Raw genomic sequence first — 26,939 nt, forward strand, 5'->3', positions numbered from 1 at the left:
AATCATTAAATTGTGTGTAAACGAACATGCTTTTTATCATTAGTTTTATATTTTAACAAATCCAGATGACCGCTGAATGCGACATGTGTAGATCAGGTGAGAGATAACATTTCCAAATGTGTGAGTTCAATCATCACCATAGCCAACGGCTAGGACAAGTAGATACAACAATGTCTATGAGGCTATTCCGTCTTTGCATATTGCAGAGTTATCTTCTCTTATGAGCAGGTATTGATTGTTACGTCATTGGTTTGTGTGAAAAAATTACGTCGTTTTCTCAAAAATTGATGACGTTGCTCTCACAAACCAATGACGTAACAATCAATACCTGCTCACAAGAGAAGATAACTCTGCAATACGCAAAGACGGAATACATAGTATGCCCAATTAAAAAACTTTTCTAATCAACATTATATACACAACATTCTATCAAACATTAATGAAAACTAGTTAAGCTTATCATAAAGTAGGTTTTTTTTTCTTTTTCTTTTTTAAATATTGACAAAAAGTAGGTTTAGGATTAGGTTTTTTTAATTGTGAGTTGATAATGTAAAATTTAGTTTTCTTACTTTTAAAAGATCATATTATATAATGTCACAAAAAATATTTAACTCTTTAGAATCCAGTTTGTATAACTTTAATATGTGGAAACATTTTTAGCATAGCACAAATTAGAGTTTATTCAAAGAAGTACAACAAACAGTAAGAATAGTTTATATAATTCAGCTAAAAGACTTTTCGTAACATAGTTTTATTCAAACTAAATTCTTTTGAGGTACTTTGTTTATACAATAGAAACAAAACTATATTTTTCTATAAGATATGGTACTACTACATACAAATGTTAATTCTAATAAAACTCAACAAATATGATGTATATGGTTCAAAACAGCATCAAATCATCATTCATATGTTATTACTACATAAATTAATATCAAAATATAGCCGACTCAAATAATTAATATTTGATGAACAGTAGAAGGATTTCATAATCAGCACACACAACACTTCGTTAAGCAGATGGTTCACATCTAGTTAACCTAAAGCAATTTTTAAAAATAATCGTCCTACTAACTAGAAGTTATTCAACATCACACTCATAATCTATACATTTGAAGTTGATAACCTGTGGCATTTTGAAAGTTTACCTCACTAGAAGTTGTGCAACTTTACACTCGATTTGAAGTTGTTAACCTAAAGCGTTTTGAAACTTGATCTCACTAAAAGTTATGCAACTTAACACTCAGTTCCTATATGATTAAACCGATCAATTTATTCAAACACTCAATTCATTAACCATTGAACAGGAATCATTCACTAAACACTAAACAGGAATCATGATATCTGAAGCTGCTCTCTGTTTTATTCCAATTCTGATGATATGTATATGGAAATGTATGAGGAAAATGGAACCTCATATTACACCTATTCAAATAAAGCACCAATTTGATCTAAAGAAAAAAGAAATCATGCATATACAAGTTTCCTTCTTTCAGTACATTGTTAGCATAATTAAATTATTAAAATCTCAATTCTTTCCACACTCTAAAAGCAGATGGCAAGAGTATAAAAATAACAGGAGATTTAAAAAACAACAACACTGTTTCTATCGGAAAGCTTACAGTGTATATGCAATTTTATACATTGACATGTCAGATATTACAGCAGATTGTATCCGCCATACTTCATATCAAATTCGAGCAGAGTATTAGTCAATGATTAAATGTGAGGACCGTATAAAAACCTTTAAGGACTGGCCACAACAAGTGCATCAGAATCCAAACCAGCTTGCTCTTAACGGGTTTTTCTATTCAGGACAAAGCGATAAAGTCACCTTTTTCATATGCGGAGCACATTTAAGCTCATGAACAGCCTACGATAGTGTAGAAATCAAACATAAAAAGTGGTCGAAAGATTGCGTATACTATACTGTACTTACAAATGATGATACCGTAGAGTTTATGCAGATATATTTTTGAATAACCTCATACCATATTAAGAACATTTTAAGGACATAGGAGTAGACCTTCCGCGATTTTTAAGTTGTTTCTGTGTAGATATTACAAGGTACACCATTGCGATAATGAGAAGCTGGTCGAGAGAGGTTGGTCGTACGACTGGCATGAAATAAAAACTGCTTTAACATATCTTATGAAAAGTTGTTTGTCAAGATAATTTTGTGTCAATTTCTTTAACAAAATACTTTAATTTAACTCATACCTGTTACAAATGTAACTTGAAAAGAGTTTTGTTCTTGTAAATCTTTATAAATAATCAAACGAACTGTCACATACTATATAAATATCTGTTTTCGTAACGTATCTTGATTGAAATGGTTATACAAATACTGTTTACTATGTCTGTCAGAGGTTTTATTAGACTTTCGTTGTTGTAAATTTTCATAAATCCTAAAACAAAATGTCACATACTATGTAAAAACCTGTTTTCGCAAAGTTTCTTGATTGTATTGTTTTGCAAATGCTGTGAATTTTAAACTAACTCACATCTGTTAGAGGTTTTATTAAAAAATAGGTATACTTTTGCATAAAATATGATATGAAAATTTTGTCAAAATACTTTTGTGTCAATTTCGTTAACAAAATACTATAAGTTAACTCATACCTGTAAATAATTTAACTTGAAAAGACTTTCGTTGTTGTAAATCGTCATAAATACTAAAACAAACTGTCAAATACTATATAAAAACCTGTTTTCATGACGTTTTCTGATTAAAATGTTTCTATAAATGCTGAGAATTTTAAACTTTTTCACATCTGTTAGAGGTTTTATTTAAAAAAAGGTATACTTTTGAATAACATCTCTAATGAAAAGTTGTTTGTCTGTCATCATCCTTTTGTTTCAATTTCGTTTACAAAATACTTTAATTTAACTCATGCCTGTAAATAATTTAACTTGAAAAGACTTTCGTTGTTGTAAATCTTCATGAATACTAAAATAAACTGTCACACACTGTAAAAAAAAGGTTTCCATATCGTTTCTTGATTGAAATTGTTTTACAAATACTGTGTTTTTATTTGATGATTATTAAGTTCCATACACGTTTACTAATATTGTTTCGACCTTTTTTCTTGCAATACAGACAGTACAAGACTGACAACAATTCCACTTGACTTATGCAAAGCTTTTATTTTTTTTATTTTTTTATTTTAGCATTAAATTCTGAATTTATTGATAAGATAAATGATTCTAGAATTATAGATAGAATAAGTAGCATCTTCGCAAGGTCTTTTTTTTTTTTAATTTATACATTGTTTTGATGCAAAAATATTAAACAAACGTGTGAGAAGTGACACATCTCAGACTTATGCAAAGCTATTATTTGAGTTAGATCATTTAAAGCATCTTGAAATCAGATTAATGTTGTAAGTTACTTTCTATAAAAAAGTCAACTGAACTGGGTCTCCTGAAGTCTATATATTATATGAAATCAAAAAAGAAATTGTTCCAATCGTTTGATTGGATTTGTACGACGAAAATGAGAAATTGTCTCAGACAGGCTGAGAAGGTTTAAGTGTAGACTCTTCTAGAGAACTGATAGAGTATCAATACTGTAGGTAGATGTGTGGTATGTTTGTCAGAGGGATTTTTTCGTTAACTATGCAATTAATAGTCCCTTGAGCCATTTGTGTAGTCTCCATATATATATATCAAAATATAGCCGACTCAAGTATCACAATTTATATAAAAGATATAAGATTAATATTTGATGAACAGTAGTAGGATTTCATAATCAGCACACACAACACTTTGTATAGCAGATGGTTCCCATCTAGTTAACCTAAAGCAATTAAAAAAAATCATCCTACTAACTAGAAGTTATTCACCATCACACTCTTTGTTAAGGGTGTTTAGACACCTATGAGACCATCGCTATCTTTACATCAACTACTGTTAGTATGAAAGGCCACATATTGTTATTGTTAAATAAAGACATTTCCTTCCAATCTGGTTTTATTACTCAACGTTAAAATTTTAACTTAAAATGATGTGTGTTTGGACTTTTGAATTATATTTTTTTTTTATTGCAAAACATAGGCTTTCTCTTCGATGATTTTTCATCGTGATTTATCAAGAAATATCAACGTCTATGTGCTCTTTAAACATGATAAACAAATCAAGCAGAGAATCGTCATAGGATAATTAATACTCTGCTCGAATTTGATATGAAGTATGGCGGATACAATCTGCTGTAATATCTGACATGTCGATGTATAAACTCGCATATACACTGTAAGCTTTCCGATAGAAACAGTGTTTTTTTTTTAAATCTCCTGTTATTTTTGTACTCTTGCAATCTGCTTTTAGGGTGATGAAAGAATTAAGATTTAAAGAATTTAATTATGCTTACAATGTACTGAAAGAAGGAAACTTGTATATGCATGATTTCTTTTTTCTTGTTTTCCTGTTTAGTGTTTAGTGAATGATTCCTGTTCAGTGGTTAATGAATTGAGTGTTTCAATAAATTGATCGGTTTAATCATATAGGAACTGAGTGTTAAGTTGCATAAAATTTTAGTGAGATCAAATTTCAAAACGCTTTAGGTTAACAACTTCAAATCGAGTGTAAAGTTGCACAACTTCTAATGAGGTAAACTTTCAAAATGCCACAGGTTATCAACTTCAAATGTATAGATTATGAGTGTGATGTTGAATAACTTCTAGTTAGTAGGATGATTTTTTTTAATTGCTTTAGGTTAACTAGATGTGAACCATCTGCTATACAAAGTGTTGTGTGTGCTGATTATGAAATCTGACTACTGTTCATCAAATATTAATCTTATATCTTTTATATAAATTGTGATACTTGAGTCGGCTATATTTTGATATTAATTTATGTAGTAATAACATATGAATGATGATTTGATGCTGTTTTGAACAATATACAATATATATTTGTTGAGTTTTATTAAAATTAACATTTTTATGTAGTGGTAACATATCTTATAGAAAAATATAGTTTTGTTTCTATTGTATTAAATANATTATCAACTCACAATTAAAAACAACCTAATCCTAAACCTACTTTTTGTCAACATTTAAAAAAGAAAAAGAAAAAAACCCTACTTTATGATAAGCTTAACTTGTTTTCATTAATGTTTAATAGAATGTTGTGTATATATTGTTGATTAGAAAAGATTTTTAATTGGGCATACTATGTATAGCCTCATAGACATTGTTGTATTTATTAGTCCTAGCCGTTGGTTATGGTGATGATTGAACTCACACATTTGGAAATGTTATCTCTCACCTGATCTACACATGTCGCATTCAACGGTCATCTGGATTTGTTAAAATATAAAACTAATGATAAAAGGCATGTTCGTTTACACACAATTTAATGATTTAAATATACATACTGACGAAATGTTCATGTTGACATTAAATAAAGACAAGACAGACAATCAGTTAACATTTTAATAACAATACATGGGTTAGCGAATACATACTCGAGCTGTTGTCTTAAAAGTCTCCACATAAATTAGTAAAAAAATGATAGTCGTTATGGTTTTATGAAGCGACTTTCTGACCAGTGTATAGATTGAATGATTTCATTAATCTTCTTTCTGCGTCACATATTGTTTTTAGTTCCCTAATAGCTTCCTTTATAAAAGTCTTATAACATCATTTTCAAATGATCGTTGATACAATTAAATAAAGAGTGTGAAGGAATACAGGACTGAATAGTAAATTGGCGCCACAGTTTCTCCACTTCTAAATGGTTGATGGTTGACAGGGCTTCTTCGAAATATCTATCTATTATGTCTTCACTATCAAGTATGACACAGGCATGTCCTTGCTGGTTAGCTTGACCCTCCACACATCCTGCACATACAAACAATCTTGATGTGACGTCTTTCACGCTCAATGCATAAGCTAGGCATAACAAGTTTTTCACAATCCCCATAAAAGCGTTTTCCTCGATACGATTTCTCATGTAGGAATAAAGTATCTCCTCAAATATTTCCATTATAAATTACCACGATACTGTGTAACCTTAGACGTATAGGGGTATGACCATTTGTAAATACACCCAATCAGTCGACCACTTTTTATGCTCGATTTTGACGGAATCGTAGGATGCCCAGGAGCTTAAATGTACTCCACACATGAAACAGGTGACTTTATCGCTATGTCCTGAATAACAAAATCTGTTACGGGCGAGTTGGTTTGGAGTCTGATGTATTTGTTGGGGCCAGTCTTGGAACGTTTTTTTAAATACTCAATTGTTACATTGTCAAGTTAAACTTTTAAAGATGTTGATTATTAAATTTGTTAATATTGAAACATTATATGTGTCGAAAATCAAGTGTTGATAAGTTTGAATTATTCAGTCGATATATCCTAACATAGTTGATTTTCTTGTTGACTTAAATGATGTGTACATTTTGTTGATTAATAAAATTGTTTGTGTTGAATCTTTCATTCTATGTTCATTTTTATTCTCAGTTTNGGGGGTTCCATGTGGGGAAAAAATGAGGAAAATGGTGAAAATACATGACTTTTAAAGAAAATTATCGGGGTGGGGGTGGGGTTCCTGAAGCCCAAAAAAACCCTCTGGATCCGCCACTGCTACTCTTACTGTTACTAGCCTCGTCTGTCAATACACCTATAATATACTCGTATAGGTGTATTGACAGACGAGGCTATTAACAGTAAGCCAACTAAGTAAAATCAAGTGAATAAAAATCAATCCCAATCAATTTTCCTTATCCATTATGCAAAATATTTATAAGTGCTTCCCAACCAAACAAATGGCTAAAATGCTATCTTTAAATATTATATAACATGTAAGAAAAAGTACATTAGCAATAGAAAACTTAAAGCAGATGAATTTAATCAAATATGGTAAAATTAACGAAATTAAGAATTAAATACTTATCAAATATCGAAACAGCTCTTCAGTTGATACTGGCAAAATACCATCAAATATGAATAATAACCAAACAATGATAAGTTGTGCTTTAATGCATACATTGTATCAATCTATAATATACATGTATATGCATGTGCATAAACGATTACACAAACTATCACTAATTACCCTACTAGCTCTAAATATGTCTTTGAGTCTATGATACTTTTTAAGCAGAGAGAAGATTAGTATTGATTGGTATTCAATGCTCCACATCGAATATTGGTGTTCAAGTTCTTTATCAACTTTAAGTCTTGCGACTTATCAGTGTAAACATATAATAAACAGCCGATTTACATATGTACAAAAAGCCACATTGGTCACAGGAGAATTAACAATCCACACATACACACGGTGTTTAGAACACACCGGACAGATCACAAGTTAATCTGTTAAGATTCAGTTATGGCCAAATGACCGGTCATTCTACTGTGTGTATATATGTGTGTATGAGGTGATATGTGGATACGGAATCAATATTTCCATTACAGGTTTAAACTAATGACCACACATATTCTGTAGTTTGGAGGAGTGGAGAAGTCATGACATCCAACCCCGAACTTCAGGGAGTAGTATACAATGGGGCGGATAGTTACTCGTCTGGAATGGAGAACAGTAGAAAGGTTGTACGGACGGCCATTAAACAATTGCTGCAATGTGTAGGTAAGAAGGACATACTATGTTGTATACCTACTGCACCCCTTTGATAATACTTAAGACGTCTAGGTGTTAATTACAGTGTCTATGGAGAAGTAAAATGTACATCATATTTCGATACAACACATGCTGTAATAAACGCTTTCATAAACGTATTTGGTATTTTGTGATAGATATGAAATATTTTAAACATTTAATTTTGAAGAGAATCTGTTGAAGCCAGGGAATGGGAATTCCAGGACGATATGTATAGCTGAGTTTGGAGCTGCTGACGGAGGTGTGTCATTGGAGCTCATGGACACGGTAATAGGTACGTTATAACGTATGTTTTTGCTAATAAAGAGACCAGATGTTATATTTTATTATTTCATTGTACCTACCTTATACTGATTTACTGCTCGCTCTCCATCATATTCTTGCATACTGGAGCTACTGCACAACCGGCTTTTGTGTTCCTTACTATTGGACAGCTAATTATTGTACACGGAACTTTTGCTAATTATCTTTTGTACACCTAATTATTGCACACCTTATTATTATACACGTAACAATTGTTAACCGTATTATTGTACATGTACACCTACCAGACAATTGTACATCTTAATTGTGTACACATAATCATTGAACATCTGACTATTTTAAATGTAAGTTAGTTTATTTTATAACAATTCTGAAACAAGTTAGTTCAACTTATATTAATGTCGCTTGTTGGCCCGAATATTAGCGCGCGTGGGATCGTTTTTAGGAGGAAACCGGAGTACCACGTGGTCGGATAGGTGATCTCATACCTTTTAACGTCCGATCGGTGACTTTTTTTACACCTGACTATTTTACACGAGTCCAATATACACCTAACTAATATACACGTTACTATTGTACACCTAATAATTTAACATTTAAACATTGTTTGTTTTCCTTACTATTGCAAAAGGACATATTTCTTTGGAATTTTCCATTTGTTCTATAGGGAGTTTGGCACCTTACATTTGATATTTAATATATAAAGATGCTTTATCTGATATATATGATGGATGTTAAAAACTGATAAAACACGTTCTTTCTCAGACTACGATTACTAGTCTGGCCTAAATACTTCTTCTTGAAGAACATATACCATGTATTTAAAAACAAATCTTTCCACTGATTAAAATTAAATTGTTTTAGTAAGAAGGCCTTTGTTGGGATTTATTAAAAATTCTATAAACTTATTTGATTCTAAAGATAGACGTATTTAAACTTAAATGTTTTAAATATCTCAATATGTTATTTCTTTTTGTTATAATGGTTTCTTAATGAAAGCTAATGGTTTTACGCGAAGAGTAAATCATTTTTTTGTCTGGAATAAACTAATATGTAACATAATTACATATAATTAAATTACATATTTTCTTTCATGGTAACTAATAAGAACGATTTGTACGCAACCATTAAATTTTGTCTATTGTCAAATATTGTTTGATGTAGTTCAAATATAGAAAAAGGCAAAAAACTGGGGTTTCCTATACTTTTCGTCATTTAATGAAACAAGTTATTCAGAAAACTGACAGTGAAAAATAAATACCATGTAAAGGTTTGTTATTTTGTAATATATAACGAGGATAAAAGGATGGAATTGCTTGTATTATTATACAACAATACGTAATCATTAACCAATAAAAGTGTCTGTACCGACGTGGTAGAATATGAGTTTAAGGTCATGAACTACACAAAACCGTATTTATTTTACAGCTCTAGTTCTTCCAACTTATGAACGTGCTGAAGAGTGATTTTATGAGTCGACATGAACATTTATGGAAGGTTCATGGAAAGCAAATGTCACCAAAAACACAGACTGATGACTTTGTATCTGGTCACATAATTCTTACAACATGCCAGCCGGAAGTCCTTCTGGTGATGTCGCCTAATTAAGGAGTACATAATTATGGTAGATCAGAAAATCAATTGAGTAATTAACACCAGGCATATAGAAAAGTAACACATGTTTCAAAAATAGCCTGTCAACTGTTTACATTTTCATTATACTATTTAACATAACTGAGAAATGTGAAACTGCTTTTCAATGGGGTCTGTTGACATACTCTGGTTTTCAGGATTTAAATTTTACCGAATTTAACACACTTTAATAAGAAAACCGTGATAGCATTGTTTTTTGTTTGTGAAAACGTTAGTAAGTGGCCGACAAGGCTTTGTAAAATCCCAATCATTTTTACAACAAGTGGCAAGGTTGTATGTCCTCAACTTCTTAGTCTAGGTGCCGGCTTTAACTGAAGTGCTGCTCGCTTATCAGATATTTTTAAACCTGACACACAGCAAAGGATATTAAATGTTATATTTATCTTAATAGTGGATTTTGACCTACTATTGAGATACAAGATTATAAACGTGTACGTTGAGACTACGTTTTTAATCTACAACATGAACGTGCAAGCATCGTTAGACCTATTCTTCATAGCTTTTTAAATCCTTGTGTCATGCTTGCATAAAGATCTGATCAATATCGACACAGTGTCATGAAGTTTTGCGCTAAGATACCTATATCACGTATGCTTAACAAATTGAATCAACGGGCTTTGAGGTCGGTCGTTATATCTTTTGTTTATCTGTGAGTGTGCATATATGTTAGTAAATTGTGCAAACGGGTTAATAAATTACACACATTAGTAAGGCGTAATTTGATATGGAGATTTAGTATTGTTTAACAGTATCAAACATGAAGGAAAACTTAATAAATTTACACCGCTTTCCTACAGTATATAAGCTGTTATAATATTGTAAAATCTTCTGAAGTTTTATTTTCCTTTCAGATAATATCAACCAGATGTCCAGCGATCCCCGGGAAATTACACTTGTTTACGAAGATCAATTGTTTAACGATTTCAACGTTCTATTCCAGACGGTCCACGGTAGGTCAATATTTTACGTTACTTGTTCATGGCACATTGTCTTTAAACGGATGTATATTATGTTACTCCGTAAGAATGTCTGACGTTCTGCTTCTTTTATGATTTTAGATTTTAGATTTATTTTAGAATGATTTTTTTCTTAAGCATTATAGAACGTAAAAAATATCAAAACAGCGTTTTATTAATCGATAACGTAGTCAACAATTTATTTAACTACTCGTATTTGAAAATAAGCGGTAACAATGATTTTTGTTTAATCATTGATATAGATATACAATACAACAATCTAAAAAAGACGTTTTGAATACAGCTAAATATTATTCTTAGTGTTTGGAATTTAAAATAAGGTAATGGACCCCAGCAGATAGAGTATGAAGTAAACAAATTAAAACAATACATGAAAAGCTACTTTCGATTCCCCTTTTTATTTGTTAGAAAACGTTGTTTCATTAACTACATTTAGTTAGTGTAACTTAACAAAAATGCTTCTGTTTTTCTGTCGTTTCTTTTCAGCAACGAATTCGGAAATATGCAATAAATTGTCCGTACGCGATAACGTACACGTGCTAGCCAGTGCTACATCAATGTACCGGAAATGTCTACCAACAGCTTCCGTCGATTTGGCTTTCTCTTCAATGGCAAACCACTGGCTCAGTGAAAAGTAAGGGATCTTAACACAAGATAGCTAAATAAAACCGTTTTCTGTATAATAAAAACAAAGTGAACGGAGGCTCAAATAGATATACCATTGACCCGTTACCTCAACTTTTGACAAAACAAAACCCAATCAGGCAAAGAATTTTATGTTACCATGCTATGTTGTTAATGCGAACTAAATTTGTGGAAGGGTCCTGGAATATCTTGCACATGAGCGTTTTACTTCAAAACTGGTCAAATTTGATCTTTGTCCTTGACTTCGTTCCCTTAACCTTAACCGATGATCACCAAACTTTAATCAGGTTTAGCGCATGCTTTGATCATACTATGGTGTAAATATAAAACCAATTGTGTTCAGGGGTTCATGAAATATATGTACACAACTTATTTGATATTGAAGAATGCTTTGCCCATAGTCTTTGACCTTTGTACTTGACCGATGATCAGGAAAAAACTTATTTGGTGTAAATATGATGTTACTATACTATTGTGTAAGCATAAACAAAATGTTTTGAAGCATTTGTGAGATATCCTGTACACAAGCTTTTGTTTCCCTTCAAAAGTGGTAAAGCGTTAGCTTTGCCGTAACCTTTAACCCTTTAACCTTTATCGATGACCACTAAAATCTAACTAGGTTAATACTTGAAACTAGAATAACCATACGATGGTGTCAATATGAACAACATTTGTTAAGTGGTTTATTAGATAGCTTGTGCAAAAACCTTTTACTATGGACTGACGCTTGTACGTATGGACGGACGCACCGACAAAGGGATTTCAGTATACCGCCATCACTAAGCAGGGTGGGGGTCGGATGAGAAAAGAACTGATTAAAATGAAATGCATAAGACGTTACATGTAAGATTTTGCATACGATACTATTGAATAAACATTATTTGAACCAAAAAAACAGTTGTTAGTTGATTGTAATGCATCGTCCTTATTTGTATCCGATTGATAGACCCTGTGACATCCGAGGCGGGATATTCCAGAGTGACTGTGACAGGAATGAACTAGAAGCGTTTCGACACCAATGGCAGACCGACTGGAAACAGTTTCTATCGTGTCGAGCCAAGGAACTCCAACCAGGTAACACCAAACTTTCAATTACTTTGTCCCAGTGTAGATTACGGAAATTACATGTTAACGGTATCACACTGCATGAGGCGACTAACGTGCGACCCCTGCATATTTGGATCTTATTTCTATCCACTGCTTATGGGAATTTAATAAACTGATGTTGACATTTTATTTTCGCATTTAAAATGTTTAACTTTATCGTCTCTGTTTACACACGTACCCTTTTCCCCATGTTTGCCGTGGTCCCAATGTAGTGATGAACCGGTTAGATTTAACAAGTTTTCAGCTTCATCTTAGTGTACCAGAAAATAGAAATCAATATTCATTGTATGTTAGTTAGAAACTTGATTAAAAATATAATGGGTTTTATAACACAACTTTTATAATTGTTTAGAAGTCAATATAGCTTATCGCATTGATGTGTCTTTTATTATGGCAGTAGTGTTTTTAACGATAATAATGTCAAGGTTACAATACGCACATTTGCTTTGTAACTATCGTTTAACGGTATTACGGTTAAGGATAATATCAATATAAGGCCAGCTTATATACAAAATGATTTAACGAGGGTCTTCATCTAATTGATGATCACATCTGCATGCTAATAAGTCTCCAATTTCAACAAGCTCCGTTCACCCGTGACGTTTAATGTTTTTGACAGCTTTTGAAATCCAGTGTTGTTGTAGGCGTGGATAGTACTCCTGGTGTTTAGGGCATTTTTTTTGTCTGACCCTTGGTGTATTTTTGTAATTAATTATGGGTATATATATATGTTTATTCGATGAATGCTTCGCTAAGATTATCGCCGGTCTCCTTGTAATTTGGAGTACGTGGATGTCCGTAAAATAAAGGGCATTGGAAGACATATTTTAAAAATGACCACGTTATCTCGAAATATGTCCGTAATCAATTGACAAAAGTCACCAGTTCGAAAGTTTATTATAAATGTAATAGACAGATGAACACAAAACACATACATTCACAAGTATCGATACAAGATGTCCATGTATATACCACATAGTCAAAACCATACCGTATATTCATATGTATACACCATATAGTCAGTGGAGATGACTAATACATGTATAGGTTTTTAGCCTGTTGTCCAATCCTGTTGACAGTGTAACATTCTTTTGTCAATAACATTTGCTGAAATTAAAACTCTAGTATTGTTTCATGTGTAGCCGGTCGTGGCTTAAAGGTTCTTGTCTAATAATTATCAACACCTTCTTTCTTTACAATATCGTTTATTCCCCGGTCATAAGACCCTAACAGCAATTAATAACAATAAATGTTAACTTTTCCTACCCTAGACATTTACATAAAAGAACAGGCTAACTTGCGCAAACGTAACAGATTAATGCATTTGATAACTTTACTCTTCGCTATATAATTATTACTAAATCAAAATACTGAACAACACAGTCGCGATCATCTGAGATACAATACATATGTGCGTTACTCTTGTGATAGGAAGTTATACAAAACCTACACTGTAACTACTGATATATATATGAATTACCAGCGACTGATGTGATTTACAATTACACTTACAAATCTATCACATCAGTTAGAAATATCAAATAAACAGGATCACAAAATAACACCTACCTCTTCAAAGGGAAGTGGACTTCGGGGTTATTCAAATAAATTATTGTGGTCTGTAGCCAAACAGATCAAAACAATGTAAGTTTAGAATTCCGTCCACACAGGCTGAAAACTTGTACAGGTGTGAATAAAATTTAACACAAGTGCGACTCACTGCACAGCCGCGCACTGACCACTAACTGGCCACTACAAAGAGTTTTAAAAATACATTACCCCCTGACCCCAGTCAGACAGGTGTACATCTAAACTAAAAATAGATCACTGTCATATATATATATAAATATGACAAGTGCTCGTTTACAAGTTGCACTTATTAAGTATTGATAAAAAACAACTAAATAATATGAACAATACATTGTCAATAATGACACTGTTACACATGCGCGGTCGTTTAAGTAGCCAATGGTGATCTGATTATCACATATATACGGACCCGGGAATCGTATGCCTTCTCCGTTTAATGTTAGACGGCTATTCTACACTAGGACAGTGAATGTGTATGTGTCAGTAGGAATTGTGTATGTAATATCAGTGTCATCACATTCAGTACAGTAACTTCCGAGTCTCATGATGAATCTCAATAATTGTTAAAAATGAATCGTCAAGTAATAAGATTTAAATTGAAAACAACAGATAATGACACAATAAAAAAAAGTTAAGAAGGTAATGTATTAACCCAAGGAAAGTGGGTTTTTTTCCGTTGGATGCTGTCTCAGCTATTCATCTCATTAAGGCATCTTCGATGCTCCAGAGGTTACGCTCACTTTCGCTCACTGCACCCCTGGAATATGTCATAGCAAATCTGAAGGCAAAAAAAGCTGTTTAATTGGTTTAAGGTTAAAAAAACACCTGACGAGGCTTATACCTGTCCTTTGAAGATTAGAAAGGAGCGACACCCGACTTCAAAGCCAGTCAATTTTTACCGTGTCGCGACCGCGAGATTCTTTTGATGTACATCAAATGATCGAACTAGTCTGCTTGTCTCGTCAACAGGGAACCATACACTGAACCTTCAGGTTTGCTATGACACATTCCAGGAGTGCAGAGAGCGAAAGTGAGCATAACCCCTGGAGTTTTGAGGACGATGTTAAGGTAGCGTATTGTATTATTGCTTCTGTTGTATTTTCAGGAGGATACTTGGTGGTGGTTTCCTTCGTCACTGATGACGTAGGACGGTGTAACAACCACGTGGGAGAGGACTCGTATGATGTGTTCTCTAGTATCTGGAAAGGATTTCGGCAAAGTGGAAAAATTAGTGAGGTAGTGATAAAAATAAGTAAATATATTTATAAACCAACCCCCATTAAAATACATTCGCGAATGCATCTTATTTTCTTTCTGGAATTTGATGGGAAACGTGACGATGGGTACTACATACGGTGCGGGAAACGCTTACTTTTTTCTATTGTACTTTTTGTAACTTTCGTTTTGTTTTTCGTTCAAAATGTTTGTTTTTTTAAATTTCCTTTGATGTCACTTCTAGGTCTTTTGTGGTTTTATCGAAATATTACTTTGATTTAATCTCTCTAAATCTAGTGGTCATCATTTCCTTGGATACTCACATATGCATATATGTAAATATTTCAGATATATCTACTAGAGGTTTGAACAACCCAAATGCATTCCCCTCCAAATCGGTAAAACATATAATGTAACCAAGGAGTGTGAAAGATGTTAGATTGTTTTTATGCAATTCTGTCTCACACAGCAATGCGTCATAACTATTTTCCAGAGCTGGAGCTAGATACGTGCAGGAGTTGAATAAATGTCTTTAGTGAATTTCTAAATTTCAAGAGACACTCCTTAAAACTGTGTACCTTTGAATCTTTAGTTAGATAAACATGGCATATAGCCATCACTACATTGAATAAACTGGTTTATATCTTTTTCTGAACACAAAATAGGAAGAGGCAAGTTGTGCTGTACACTTTTACCCTTTTACATGATAGCTTACGTGTTTCATGGAGTCGTCGAGATAGTTTTGAAGATATTTTCTTAATAATTCATATTTTCATGGAAAATATATTACAGCCATTAGTATACCTATTGATTCAAGCTGCCAATGACCTATTGTGTTTCGAGCGTAAAATAAAAATAAGTGATTACAGTATACTCCAACCTATATCGGGGACAATGTCCGTATTGTTTTTATTGAAGTCAACTATCCAAACCAATGAGCAATACTTGAATAAATTACACAGCTAATGTCATACCGAATGAACTTCTTAAACTTGAGTATTTAAAAATGGTGTGTTTAGGAAGAATTTATCTACACCTCGAGCGTGACCTACCATCCCTCTAAAACCGAGCTCGTGCAGCCATTCCAAGCCGACATTGAAGGAAGTCTGTCGCTGGTTTCCTGTACACAGAGAGACGTGGAAATACTCCCTGGTCTAGCAACCGAAACAGGTAAGGTCAATCAGGCATGGTAAGGATACCTATTACAATATTTAGGTCATTTACAAATGATACATATGCGATATTAATAGAAATGATGCTGAAATTTCACGCAAAATTAAATGTCCCTTTTTGGTAAGTTTCGACAACATACTTTCATCGTGTTTTTTTGTGTCGTTACGAAATGAGCTTAATTGGGGATTTACACCAAACTATAGCTTTGGAGAAAATTGTAATGCATTTTCCATATTTTTTTCTGGACATGGATGGTATTTCACTTGTTAGAAAATTAGATGTCATCGACTTTAACATACAGCACATGTGGTCAAAGTATTGTTTCGAATCAAAATCCGCATAGTTTTGAATATCTACAGTAGTGAAAAATAGAAAAAAAACATTTTTGAAAACTTGCAGACAGTTTTTAAATTCTTACAATATTGTAAGTGATCTTGTGTTTTCTGATTGCCCATGTAGGTATCGAGGACAAAGAGACGTTTGTGGACAGATCCCTAAACTGTATAAAACCATGGATGTACAATATTCTCATGTCAGGACTTTCCCCAGATCGAACCGAGGCAGACAAAGGCAGACTTCTCGACGAATATTTCAAGACGCTTCGTAATATCCTTATGCAAAGGACCACGTTTTGTCCTATATTATACAGAACGGCTTGCGTGATAGCTAAACGAACATAGTTCTATGGAGTTGTAGAATTATCGTTTTAATTATCACCATCAAATTGTTATATTTTAGCTAAATTGACTTTGTTGCAATTGCGAGTATGAAGTGATTTATTCACGCAGGAAAAAAGTTCGGAAATGAAAAAGTGTTTTAAATCTACTAGGAATTGCTCAACATTTACTCGCTAACCAGCGGTCTCCTTTTACTGTTTACTCACTCGTACCAGTGGCGGCTATCAACTATTTGTTCGCTCGTACCAGTGGTCAATATCAACTATTTGTTCGCTCGTACCAGTGGTCACTGTCAACTGTTTACTGACTCGTACCAGTGGTCACTATCAACAGTTAACTCGCTCGTACCAGTGGTCACTGTCAACTGCTTACTCGCTCGTACCAGTGGCCACTGTCAACTGTTTACTGGCTCGTACCAGTGGCCACTGTCAACTGTTAACTGGCTCGTACCAGTGGTCACTTTCAACTGATTACTCGCTCGTACCAGTGATCACTGTCATCTGTTTACTCGCTCGTACAAGTGGTCACTTTCGTCTGTTTACTCGCGCGTACCAGTGGTCACTGTCAACTGTTTACTCGCTCGTACCAGTGGTCACTGTCAACTGTTTACTGGCTCGTACCAGTGGTCACTGTCATCTGTTTACTCGCTCGTACCAGTGGTCCTTACTTGCTCGTACCAGTGGTCACTGTCATTTGTTTACTCGCTCGTACCAGTGGTCAATATCAACTATTTGTTCGCTCGTACCATTGGTCACTGTCAACTGTTTACTGTCTCGTACCAGTGGTCACTGTCAACTGTTTACTGTCTCGTACCAGTGGTCACTATCAACTGTTTACTGACTCGTACGAGTGGTCACTATCAACTGTTAACTCGCTCGTACTAGTGGTCACCGTCAACTGTTTACTGGCTCGTACCAGTGGCCACTATCAACTGTTTACTCACTCGTACCAGTGGCCACTGTCAACTGTCTACTGGCTCGTACCAGTGGCCACTGTCAACTGTTAACTGGCTCGTACCAGTGGTCACTTTCAACTGATTACTCGCTCGTACCAGTGATCACTGTCATCTGTTTACTCGCTCGTACAAGTGGTCACTTTCGTCTGTTTACTCGCGCGTACCAGTGGTCACTGTCAACTGTTTACTCGCTCGTACCAGTGGTCACTGTCAACTGTTTACTGGCTCGTACCAGTGGTCACTGTCAACTGTTTACTCGCTCGTACCAGTGGTCACTGTCAACTGTTTACTGGCTCGTACCAGTGGTCACTGTCATCTGTTTACTCGCTCGTACCAGTGGTCCTTACTTGCTCGTACCAGTGGTCACTGTCACTTGTTTACTCGCTCGTACCAGTGGTCAATATCAACTATTTGTTCGCTCGTACCAGTGCTCACTGTCAACTGTTTACTCGCTCGTACCAGTGGTCACTGTCAACTGTTTACTGGCTCGTACCAGTGGTCACTGTCAACTGTTTACTGGCTCGTACCAGTGGTCCTTACTTGCTCGTACCAGTGGTCACTGTCATTTGTTTACTGGCTTGTACCAGTGGTCATTATCAACTATTTGTTCGCTCGTACCAGTGCTCACTGTCAACTGTTAACTCGCTCGTACCAGTGGTCACTGTCAACTGTTTACTCGCTCGTACCAGTGGTCACTGTCAACTGTTTACTCGCTCGTACCAGTGGTCACTTTCAATTGTTTACTCGCTCGTACCAGTGTCAACTGTTTACTCGCTCGTACCAGTGGTCACTGTCAACTGTTTACTCGCTCGTACCAGTGGTCACTGTCAACTGTTTACTCGCTCGTACCAGTGGTCACTGTCAACTGTTTACTCGCTCGTACCAGTGGTCACTGTCAACTGTTCACTGGCTCGTTTGAGTGATCAATATTAACTCGCTTGTACCAGTGGTCACTGTCATCTGTTTACTCGCTCGTACAAGTGGTCACTTTCATCTGTTTACTTGCTTGTACCAGTGGTCACTTTCGTCTTTTTACTAGCTCGTACCAGTGGTCACTTTCGTCTGTTTACTCGCTCGTACCAATGGTCACTACCAACTGTTCACTCAGTCGTACCAGTGGTCAATATTAACTATTTACATGCTCGTTTCAGTGGACATTTGTCACTTAACTGTTCATCTCGTACACATGACCACTATAACAGATCACCTTTTTTTTTTACTTCTTACAAAAGTTCATTATCGATTGTTTACCTCATACATGTGATCATTATATAAAAATAATACATGCCTTTTCCCATATTACACCAAGCATCAACCCGAGACTGCAATATCAGTCCAAGGGCCGAAGGTTAATACTGGGTGTGATATGGAAAAAGGCATTTTTTATTCAGTTTATTACATACTTACGAATAAAAGCTACTGTCTTATGATATATTTTTCTTTTGAAATATTGAAAAACGATAAATTTATAAAAAGGGGTATGATACGGGTTTTACGGGCTGATACGAGTTAAAGTCATACGGCGGGGGCTGATATGGATTTTAGTGTGTGATACGGCGAGGGCTGATATGGGTTAGATCAATTGTGTCGTATCGCATATACAAAAAACCCGTATTTATTAGTAAGTATGTAATAAAACCTGTTAACCTAGTATAAGTTGCTGCTATCAAATGTCTAATACGGTGTATAAGTGCCCATTATAAACAGTTTAGTTTTAAAATTTGCCAACTTTTACATTGTTGTCATCATTATCAAGTTTCTTTATTTGTAGGGTCTACCACTATAACTTGTATATCATAGTGTTTAATATGAACTGCTCATATTAATATTATTTCTCATTCATTATATGATGATATAAGTAATTGGTTTTCATAGCTACATGAATAAGTTACAGTAAGTGAGAGTTATACAACGGAGGAGGCAATTCTTATCAGATTTAAGTATTTAATTGACAAGAGGTGAAACGTGGTCATGTATGAGTGTCGATCAATAAATTATGTCACTAGTATCAGAAAGGCGAATTTTCAGCAGGCGAAAATTCAACCTCAGCGAAAATTTCCCAGTATACAGTATTCTATTTTCAGTAGCTATCTATTTCTATCTTATATGTAAATACTTAAAAGTATGACAAATGCAGGTTAAATACTGAGGGCATTATAACAAACAACTCTGTAGGGATTGTAACTTATCGTCTATAGCACCCAGACTTTTTGTTCTTTTTATTTATTCAGACGTAGCATTAAGACCTGATTAATACATAAATGACGTCCATTATACGTTTGCGTTTTGTTTTAATGTTTATTGTCAAAATTGATTTAAAAACATGCTTGAGATCTATTGTATAAATATATTAGTCCGGTATTCCGTCTTTGCGTATTGCAGAGTTATCTTCTCTTGGGAGCAGGTATTGATTGTTACGTCACTTGTTTGTGAGAGTAACGTCATCAATTTTTGAGAAAACGACGTAATTTTCTCGCACAAACCAATGACGTAACAATCAATACCTGCCCCCAAGAGAAGATAACTCTGCAATACGCAAAGACGGAATAGAATCATCTGCTGTGTATTTATGTTAAAGCAAAACATGCATGTTTGAAAATTCCATAAATGATATGAAAACAGTATCAACTTTTCACATTGCAGAAATGATCATTTATTGATATGTATATACGGTAGCGTAATATAAGATGACCTTCTGTCACTCAAACACAAATATCATTATCAATATGTTGCCTTTAGCTTACCTAACGTTGAACAATCGGGCCAAGACATAATACGTGATTTAATTACATTAATTATAAATCTGAAGTTTATAGTAATGTATTTACATTAAAAACAAATCTTAAGTTTATACTTAATGTAATTTGATATGAATGATATGACCCGAGTGTAATAACTCGTTTGTTTGCTCAATCTTGAGCTTTTTATTAATACATATCACTCTTTCTTTTGTTTACTTTTTAAATTTGTTTTTGTTTTGTTTTAATAAATAAAAAAGAAAGGTATAAGAAACATTTGATGGTGAGATTTTGATAATTTCAATAATGTATGAACATGCTTCAATTTAGGATTTAATATGAAAATGTAATTTAGACTAGTAGAAAAGTGTATAGTTAAAGATTTCGTTTTTGTTTTAAAATAGAAGAAATGATGAAAAACTAAAATAAAAGATCATTTCACTCCTTTATATGGTGTATTGAGGTGTTAATATAGAATTTTAAGGGGAAAATCGAAACTCTTCTTAATTTAAGTAAAAAAAACACACTATTTTATGACAAATTGTGTCTAACACAATGGATTTATTGTTTCTATAGTGCTTACATATCATACATCCATGACTGTAATCTATTTATAGAACAAAAATGAAATGACGCTTAACGTGTTTTTTCCCTTTTTATAAACAGAAAACGATTTGTAATTTTGTATTAGTTATTACTGATCAAAAATAAATGTTATCTCTGAAACATATAACGATCGGCTCACCTTTGTGAAAAGCTAAAGAGTTAAAACATCACAAGATCGTATATCTTATTATCCTCTCACAACTGAGACGGAGTTTACGACGGGTCCTACTTGTACAGACGTTTTGGAGTCCCTTTGCCATTGCTCTATGGACTATCCATAATGGATTTTTTTTTATAAAAAGGTCAGTGTTAGTTCTAAAAAAGGATTTTTTTTATAAGAAGGTCAGTGTTGGTTCTAAAAAAGGATTTTTTTTGTATCTCAAACGTTTTTAGCATTTCATTGTGTTGCATTCTAGGCTATTGACAATTACTATTTTTAGAAAAACTTCATCATAGATTTAGCGACATTATTCAGATCAATAGATATCATGAAATTCCAAAGTTTGAAACATGTGAATACTTCAAGCTGAGTTCACATTTCACGGAGCTGAGTTCACATTTCACGGAGCTGAGTTCAAAGTCACAAGGTTAGGAATGTTGCTGTATCAGTTATAATGTATACTTGTGTAAAAGCGAATGACTCAGATGTTTTACTACTTGGTGTATTCTTTCTTATATATATTTTATGAAGTAATCAAAAGGTTTTTTTTCTGGCTGAGAGTGACGTCCCTTGTCAAAATATTCATCTCTCAATGTCAAATAGTTTGATTTACAGTGGTGCTTATAATCGATATACTAGCTTTAACTTTATTACGATTGAGATTAGTAATAATGGTAATAATTAAGATTATTAATTTGATATTAACTAGTACTCCTCTAAATATTTAAATTGATAAATTAAGTATTTTACGCATCTGCCCCTCTGTTTCAACAGTAGCTAAAATGTAAGACTATTTTGATTTCCAACATTTTGGCCCAAATCACTACCGACGAGACCTAGAGACAGCTGTATTATGCAGTGTTATTAATGCTTAGCATGTTATATTGCTTACGTGTTAAAGGTGCAGTTCAAGTTGTGCGTGTCTTAGGTTACTCCTCATATAAAGCAGGACAAAGACAACCCTGTTTGTTGTAGGTAAGGCATCTTTATTTAAAATACTATAAAGTTAACAAACAAGAATGATATGCGTACTGAAGACAAAAAGACAATGAGAAGAATCAAGGAAACAACTAGCCGGATAAGCAAACTCCCGAAACCGGAAGCATATCAGGTGTTGTAAAAGTGTATATCTGAACCACATGTGGTACCCTTATGATGTTTTCTATTAAATCAGTTGAGTTATCTGGTCACATATTGATCTAACATTGATTCTATTTTTCATTTTTTTTACTATTTTGTTACTTTCTGTTGTCATGGATACGTAAGACAGTTGCTTTGTTTTCAGTAGTAGTATATTTTGATCTCTGAAGTATTTCGCACACCATGGCGATCACAGCATTGTACACGTAGCCATGGACTAAATAGGATACGCTATGCCAATGTTCTGTCGAGAACAAGAAAACATTTCCCTGCCATAGACGACCTGGGCCCAAATTTATGAAACCGTTCTCATGCTCATGTATAAATTCTGTGCTCAACCCAACTTTCTTTTAACTCGCTTAAGTCACGCGAATCGATAACAAATATATGTGTAACATTTGAAACGGCATTCAGATTGATGTCTCTCCAAAAGTCTTTCAAATCATCTATCAAATATTAAGTTTGAATTTATTTATCTCTGGAACTTGCTCACAGAATCTGAGTTTAAGCATGGGAACGGTTTCATGAATATGGACCTAGGTCAAAATTCAACAGCACATTTTCAGAAGGGTGGCAGGTATACCATTGCATTGTTCGTGTTATTGCCTGAGTAGTATAACGATTAGAATGCCTGGTTCATGCATATTTTAAAATTCAAATTGCTAAACATATATGATTGTAAGCGTGTATTCCCTGTTCCTGGATATTGATCGCGAAACACAGCAGTATGATATCGAAAAGTTCTGACTGTCCGAATACATAGTATCTGTGAACCGCCCTGTTAAAATAATTTCTGCTATACCAGGTCTTCTCGAATCTACACATTTATAAACTACACAATTAATTATAGTCGTCCCCCCCCCTGAATTTAGCAATAACATACTAGGAAATATAGTCTACATAAATGGCGATGATATGAACATATGCTAACGGCTCTTGGGAGGTGTTTGTGTTTTAAGTATCAACAAAATATTTAAAAGACCCTTATTTTTAAAAAAAAATATATCTTAATGCAGCTGAATGAGATGACAGGTTAGGATATGGCACAAAGTTCTACCACGAAAATGAACACATATTACTGTGCACTTTGATCACAAGTCGCTTGATCAATGTACATAATTTCAGGAACTTAAAGGAAGATGTGAAATGTGCCAAGATATTTACTCGAATAAAACTCGAAAAACTGCATGTTTGTACCCTAAAGATTTTAGTGCACTTACGCATTCATCGAGCCGTATCAAGGACGCGGTTAGTTGCACGCCGTTTACCTGTCAGTTACTGAATAATCATGCCTTTCAAGACATTTCACATTAACATATTGTTCTATTTATATCATATTTGGTATATTTGGTATATTTGGTATATTTACCTTGTTACTAGATAATTTCACATTAACACATTGTTCTATTTATATGATATTTGGTATATTTTGTATATTTACCTTGTTACTAGATAATATTATATTTGGTATATTTACCTTGTTACTAGATAATATCATACTTGGTATATTTACCTTGTTACTAGATAATATTATATTTGGTATATTTACCTTGTTACTAGATAATTTTCAGCCATGTATGAGTCAGGTCCATTATAAATGAATTGATTTGTAGCAACATATCTATGTTGGATAACCCGTCTCTCTAAACATTTGTGTTTAGCTAATTCATTCTGTAGGTTTGATTTCAGTCTTCTCAGATGCATTAATTTTCCTGAGAACAAAAGATAATCATGAGTGTAATGGACCTTTAGCAATAAACGTTTTACTAGACGTGTTGATATGATGACATTCAAAGCAAGGGCTGAGGATCCAGATTGGTTTTCAAAATTTGGACCCGAAAATATTTCACATTCCCTTAATGTGTAAAGCTCAGCTAGAAATGTTCTAAAATTTCACGTGTGTTAGCAAACCTTTTTTCAGTTAAAGTAAATTAGGACCTTTGTTCTCATGAATATCTTAGCATGTATGCTTACCCCATGCTTTTTTCATTAAATGTATAGTTTCAGCATATCTATCAAAAAGGGTTAATCCCGTCATTTAAGTGTTTCATATAAAACTAATTTAATCAGATTTTGTTTGTGTTTTTTTGTTCATTTTCTCAAAAAAATAAAACATTCGTCCTGTTTACAATCAAGAAATAATGAAACTGATTTCAACAACTACAATATTTACGATACACTCACAGATCATAGTTGCAGCTGTATACAAGTCAGGTATACACACGTATGACACTGTGTAGACGATGTCACAAATGGTGAAGAAACTCGTTTCGAAACTAATTAACGTAATTCCCTGTCAGGTTATTTATATATAATCATAATATTATTTTAACAGCTTCAACATGAAGGATATACTTATGATATTTTTTAAAATTACAATTAGGAGAGAAATGTTATAAGTCTATAATATTTTATATATTTACTAATGTTTTGTGAAGGGAGGCAGATTGTTGCAAGACCGGTATCCCGAACAGTATTTGTAAAACTGTTCCGTATCTTCCTTCTGTCTGTTAAACTGTCCGTCACTCCCGTGCATTGATTGCAATTTCTCCGTTTTCCTCATTAACCATCCTGCTCGCCTTGTTATCTGAATCGGGAAATTCATATCATTCGCCCTGTTACTGATCAATCAAAAGCTGTGATAAATACATGTAAGTAAATATCATGTCAAAATAATTTTGTTCGAGGAGTTCGATTCGTAGTCAAATAATGCAGGTGTGTTAGGTTGCCAGTTGTTGCAACAGCCTTATGATGGGAACCAATAACGTGACGAAAGTTCTTATCGTTGCTATTGCTAAATTCCGTTTCAGATATTTTGGAATGGGGTCGAAATAATCACGACAATTCTCGAGAGTATCTTCCCGACTCTAGTGTTTTTTTTGAGTCAGTCCAAACTGGGATTAGTCAAATGTTTAATAGCGAGCTTATCCAAACTTGTTTTTACGATAGCAACGACAATATGCACAGAAATTCTCTGTAATGACAACCGGAGGTAAAATATAATTTTCGGAGTTTGATGGAACAGAATAAGCCGAAAAATGTTTTCCCTTCAGTGTCATACCTTCTGATAGAGGGCGTTAAAGTCGGGTATCGCACGTGCTGGGTGTGCAGTATGTGACTGTCGGGTCATTCAGCAATAGTCGCAAAGACAGTACACATGGTTATTGTTTTTAATTGAGAAATGTACAACTTCTTCATAAGAATTTTCGAATTTCGTAAAGAATTGACGGAATGGTTTTATGTGTATTCATAATGTAGGTACGGAAATGTGAGAAATTTGACCAAGTTTGATGTGTAAATACTGTCGGCGATTATGCGCTCCATACAATAAATAATTGAATGATTATTTTGGCGTTGTTTGGTTAATGTCAGAGGGTGTGGTATTGGAAGGAACATCAGGATTTGTGTAGGTAGAGGTTCAACGGAGCGAGCGAGTTAATTACCACGTGCGCATTTGCTGTCAGCTGTCAAGAGCATCGGGGTAATGTCGGTGAGTTATGTATAGTGTAGGATCCCTTTAAATAGACAGGTGAGTCTATATTGCAGACAGTTTTTTCGCCTCTGTAATCTCTGAAATTATTTAACCTGAAACTATAAAAGCTACATAAATGAATCAATAAATCAATCAATATAATAAAATTATAATGAAAGATTAAAATAATTGTTACTAAACGACCAGTTTGACTTACTGAATTGGAGTTAACGTGTGCTTATATTTGCTACCTGTTCTGTCCTGACTAAATATTCATAGAAGTAGTTAGCGCTTGCGCTTTAAGGGCTTTTTTTTTACTTTTAGAGAGACTAGCTCACCAGTAGTGTCGTCCAGACTTACAAGCCACCTGTATGTAACGGACAGATATAAGGTACGTGTGGATGATAAATTGTTCCAAACTTGCACTAAATGAACCTCACTTTAATTGTATGTGGTGGACCACCGAAAAAGTAAATTTATATAGTTGTGGGTGGGTATTTCTATGCAGAAGCTGTATTTTTACAGGGTTTAACTTCAGGAAAACAGAACAATATATGGAGAAACCACTAAATATCTTTCTTACTTTTGAAGCTTGGTGAAGTAAATGCTATTGTTTACCGCTTTATCAAAGTTTTTAGTCTCTAATGAACCCGATTATTATACAGATAACAAGGGCTTTATGTTGTTATGCAGTTATAAAAAGGTCTCGACACGGCGTAGATAGGACGTTAGCGACTGTTGCCAGCATGAGGTAAAAACTGTTTCAAAGTTCGCTTTGATAAATAGATTCTTGTGCGCTGAAGTGAGGAATTGCTACTTACTAGAAGTTATAAACGATGTGTTTTCCGGAGAGCTAATCTAGTTCTGGGTCTCTGCATTCGTATTGTACGTTTTTTCACATTTAAAGTGAACCGTTGCGATGTTTTCATGTCTAAACAGGT

General features: G+C 34.0%; 1 protein-coding gene across 1 annotated transcript; it reads left to right on the top strand.

The window, feature by feature from the left end:
- Positions 1-7,462: 7,462 nt before the first annotated feature.
- On the top strand, positions 7,463-17,967 carry LOC110441785 (indole-3-acetate O-methyltransferase 1-like). The gene is made up of 8 exons (XM_021485040.1): positions 7,463-7,596; positions 7,796-7,900; positions 10,395-10,493; positions 11,007-11,154; positions 12,112-12,239; positions 14,968-15,098; positions 16,097-16,247; positions 16,710-17,967. Exons 1-8 carry the CDS (start codon positions 7,476-7,478, stop codon positions 16,928-16,930), a joined length of 1,104 nt encoding a protein of 367 aa, XP_021340715.1. The 5' UTR covers positions 7,463-7,475; the 3' UTR covers positions 16,931-17,967.
- The last annotated feature ends 8,972 nt before the right edge of the window (positions 17,968-26,939 follow it).

Source organism: Mizuhopecten yessoensis, unplaced genomic scaffold (genome assembly GCF_002113885.1).
Source record: "Mizuhopecten yessoensis strain PY_sf001 unplaced genomic scaffold, ASM211388v2 scaffold1883, whole genome shotgun sequence".
Lineage (NCBI taxonomy): Eukaryota > Metazoa > Mollusca > Bivalvia > Pectinida > Pectinidae > Mizuhopecten > Mizuhopecten yessoensis.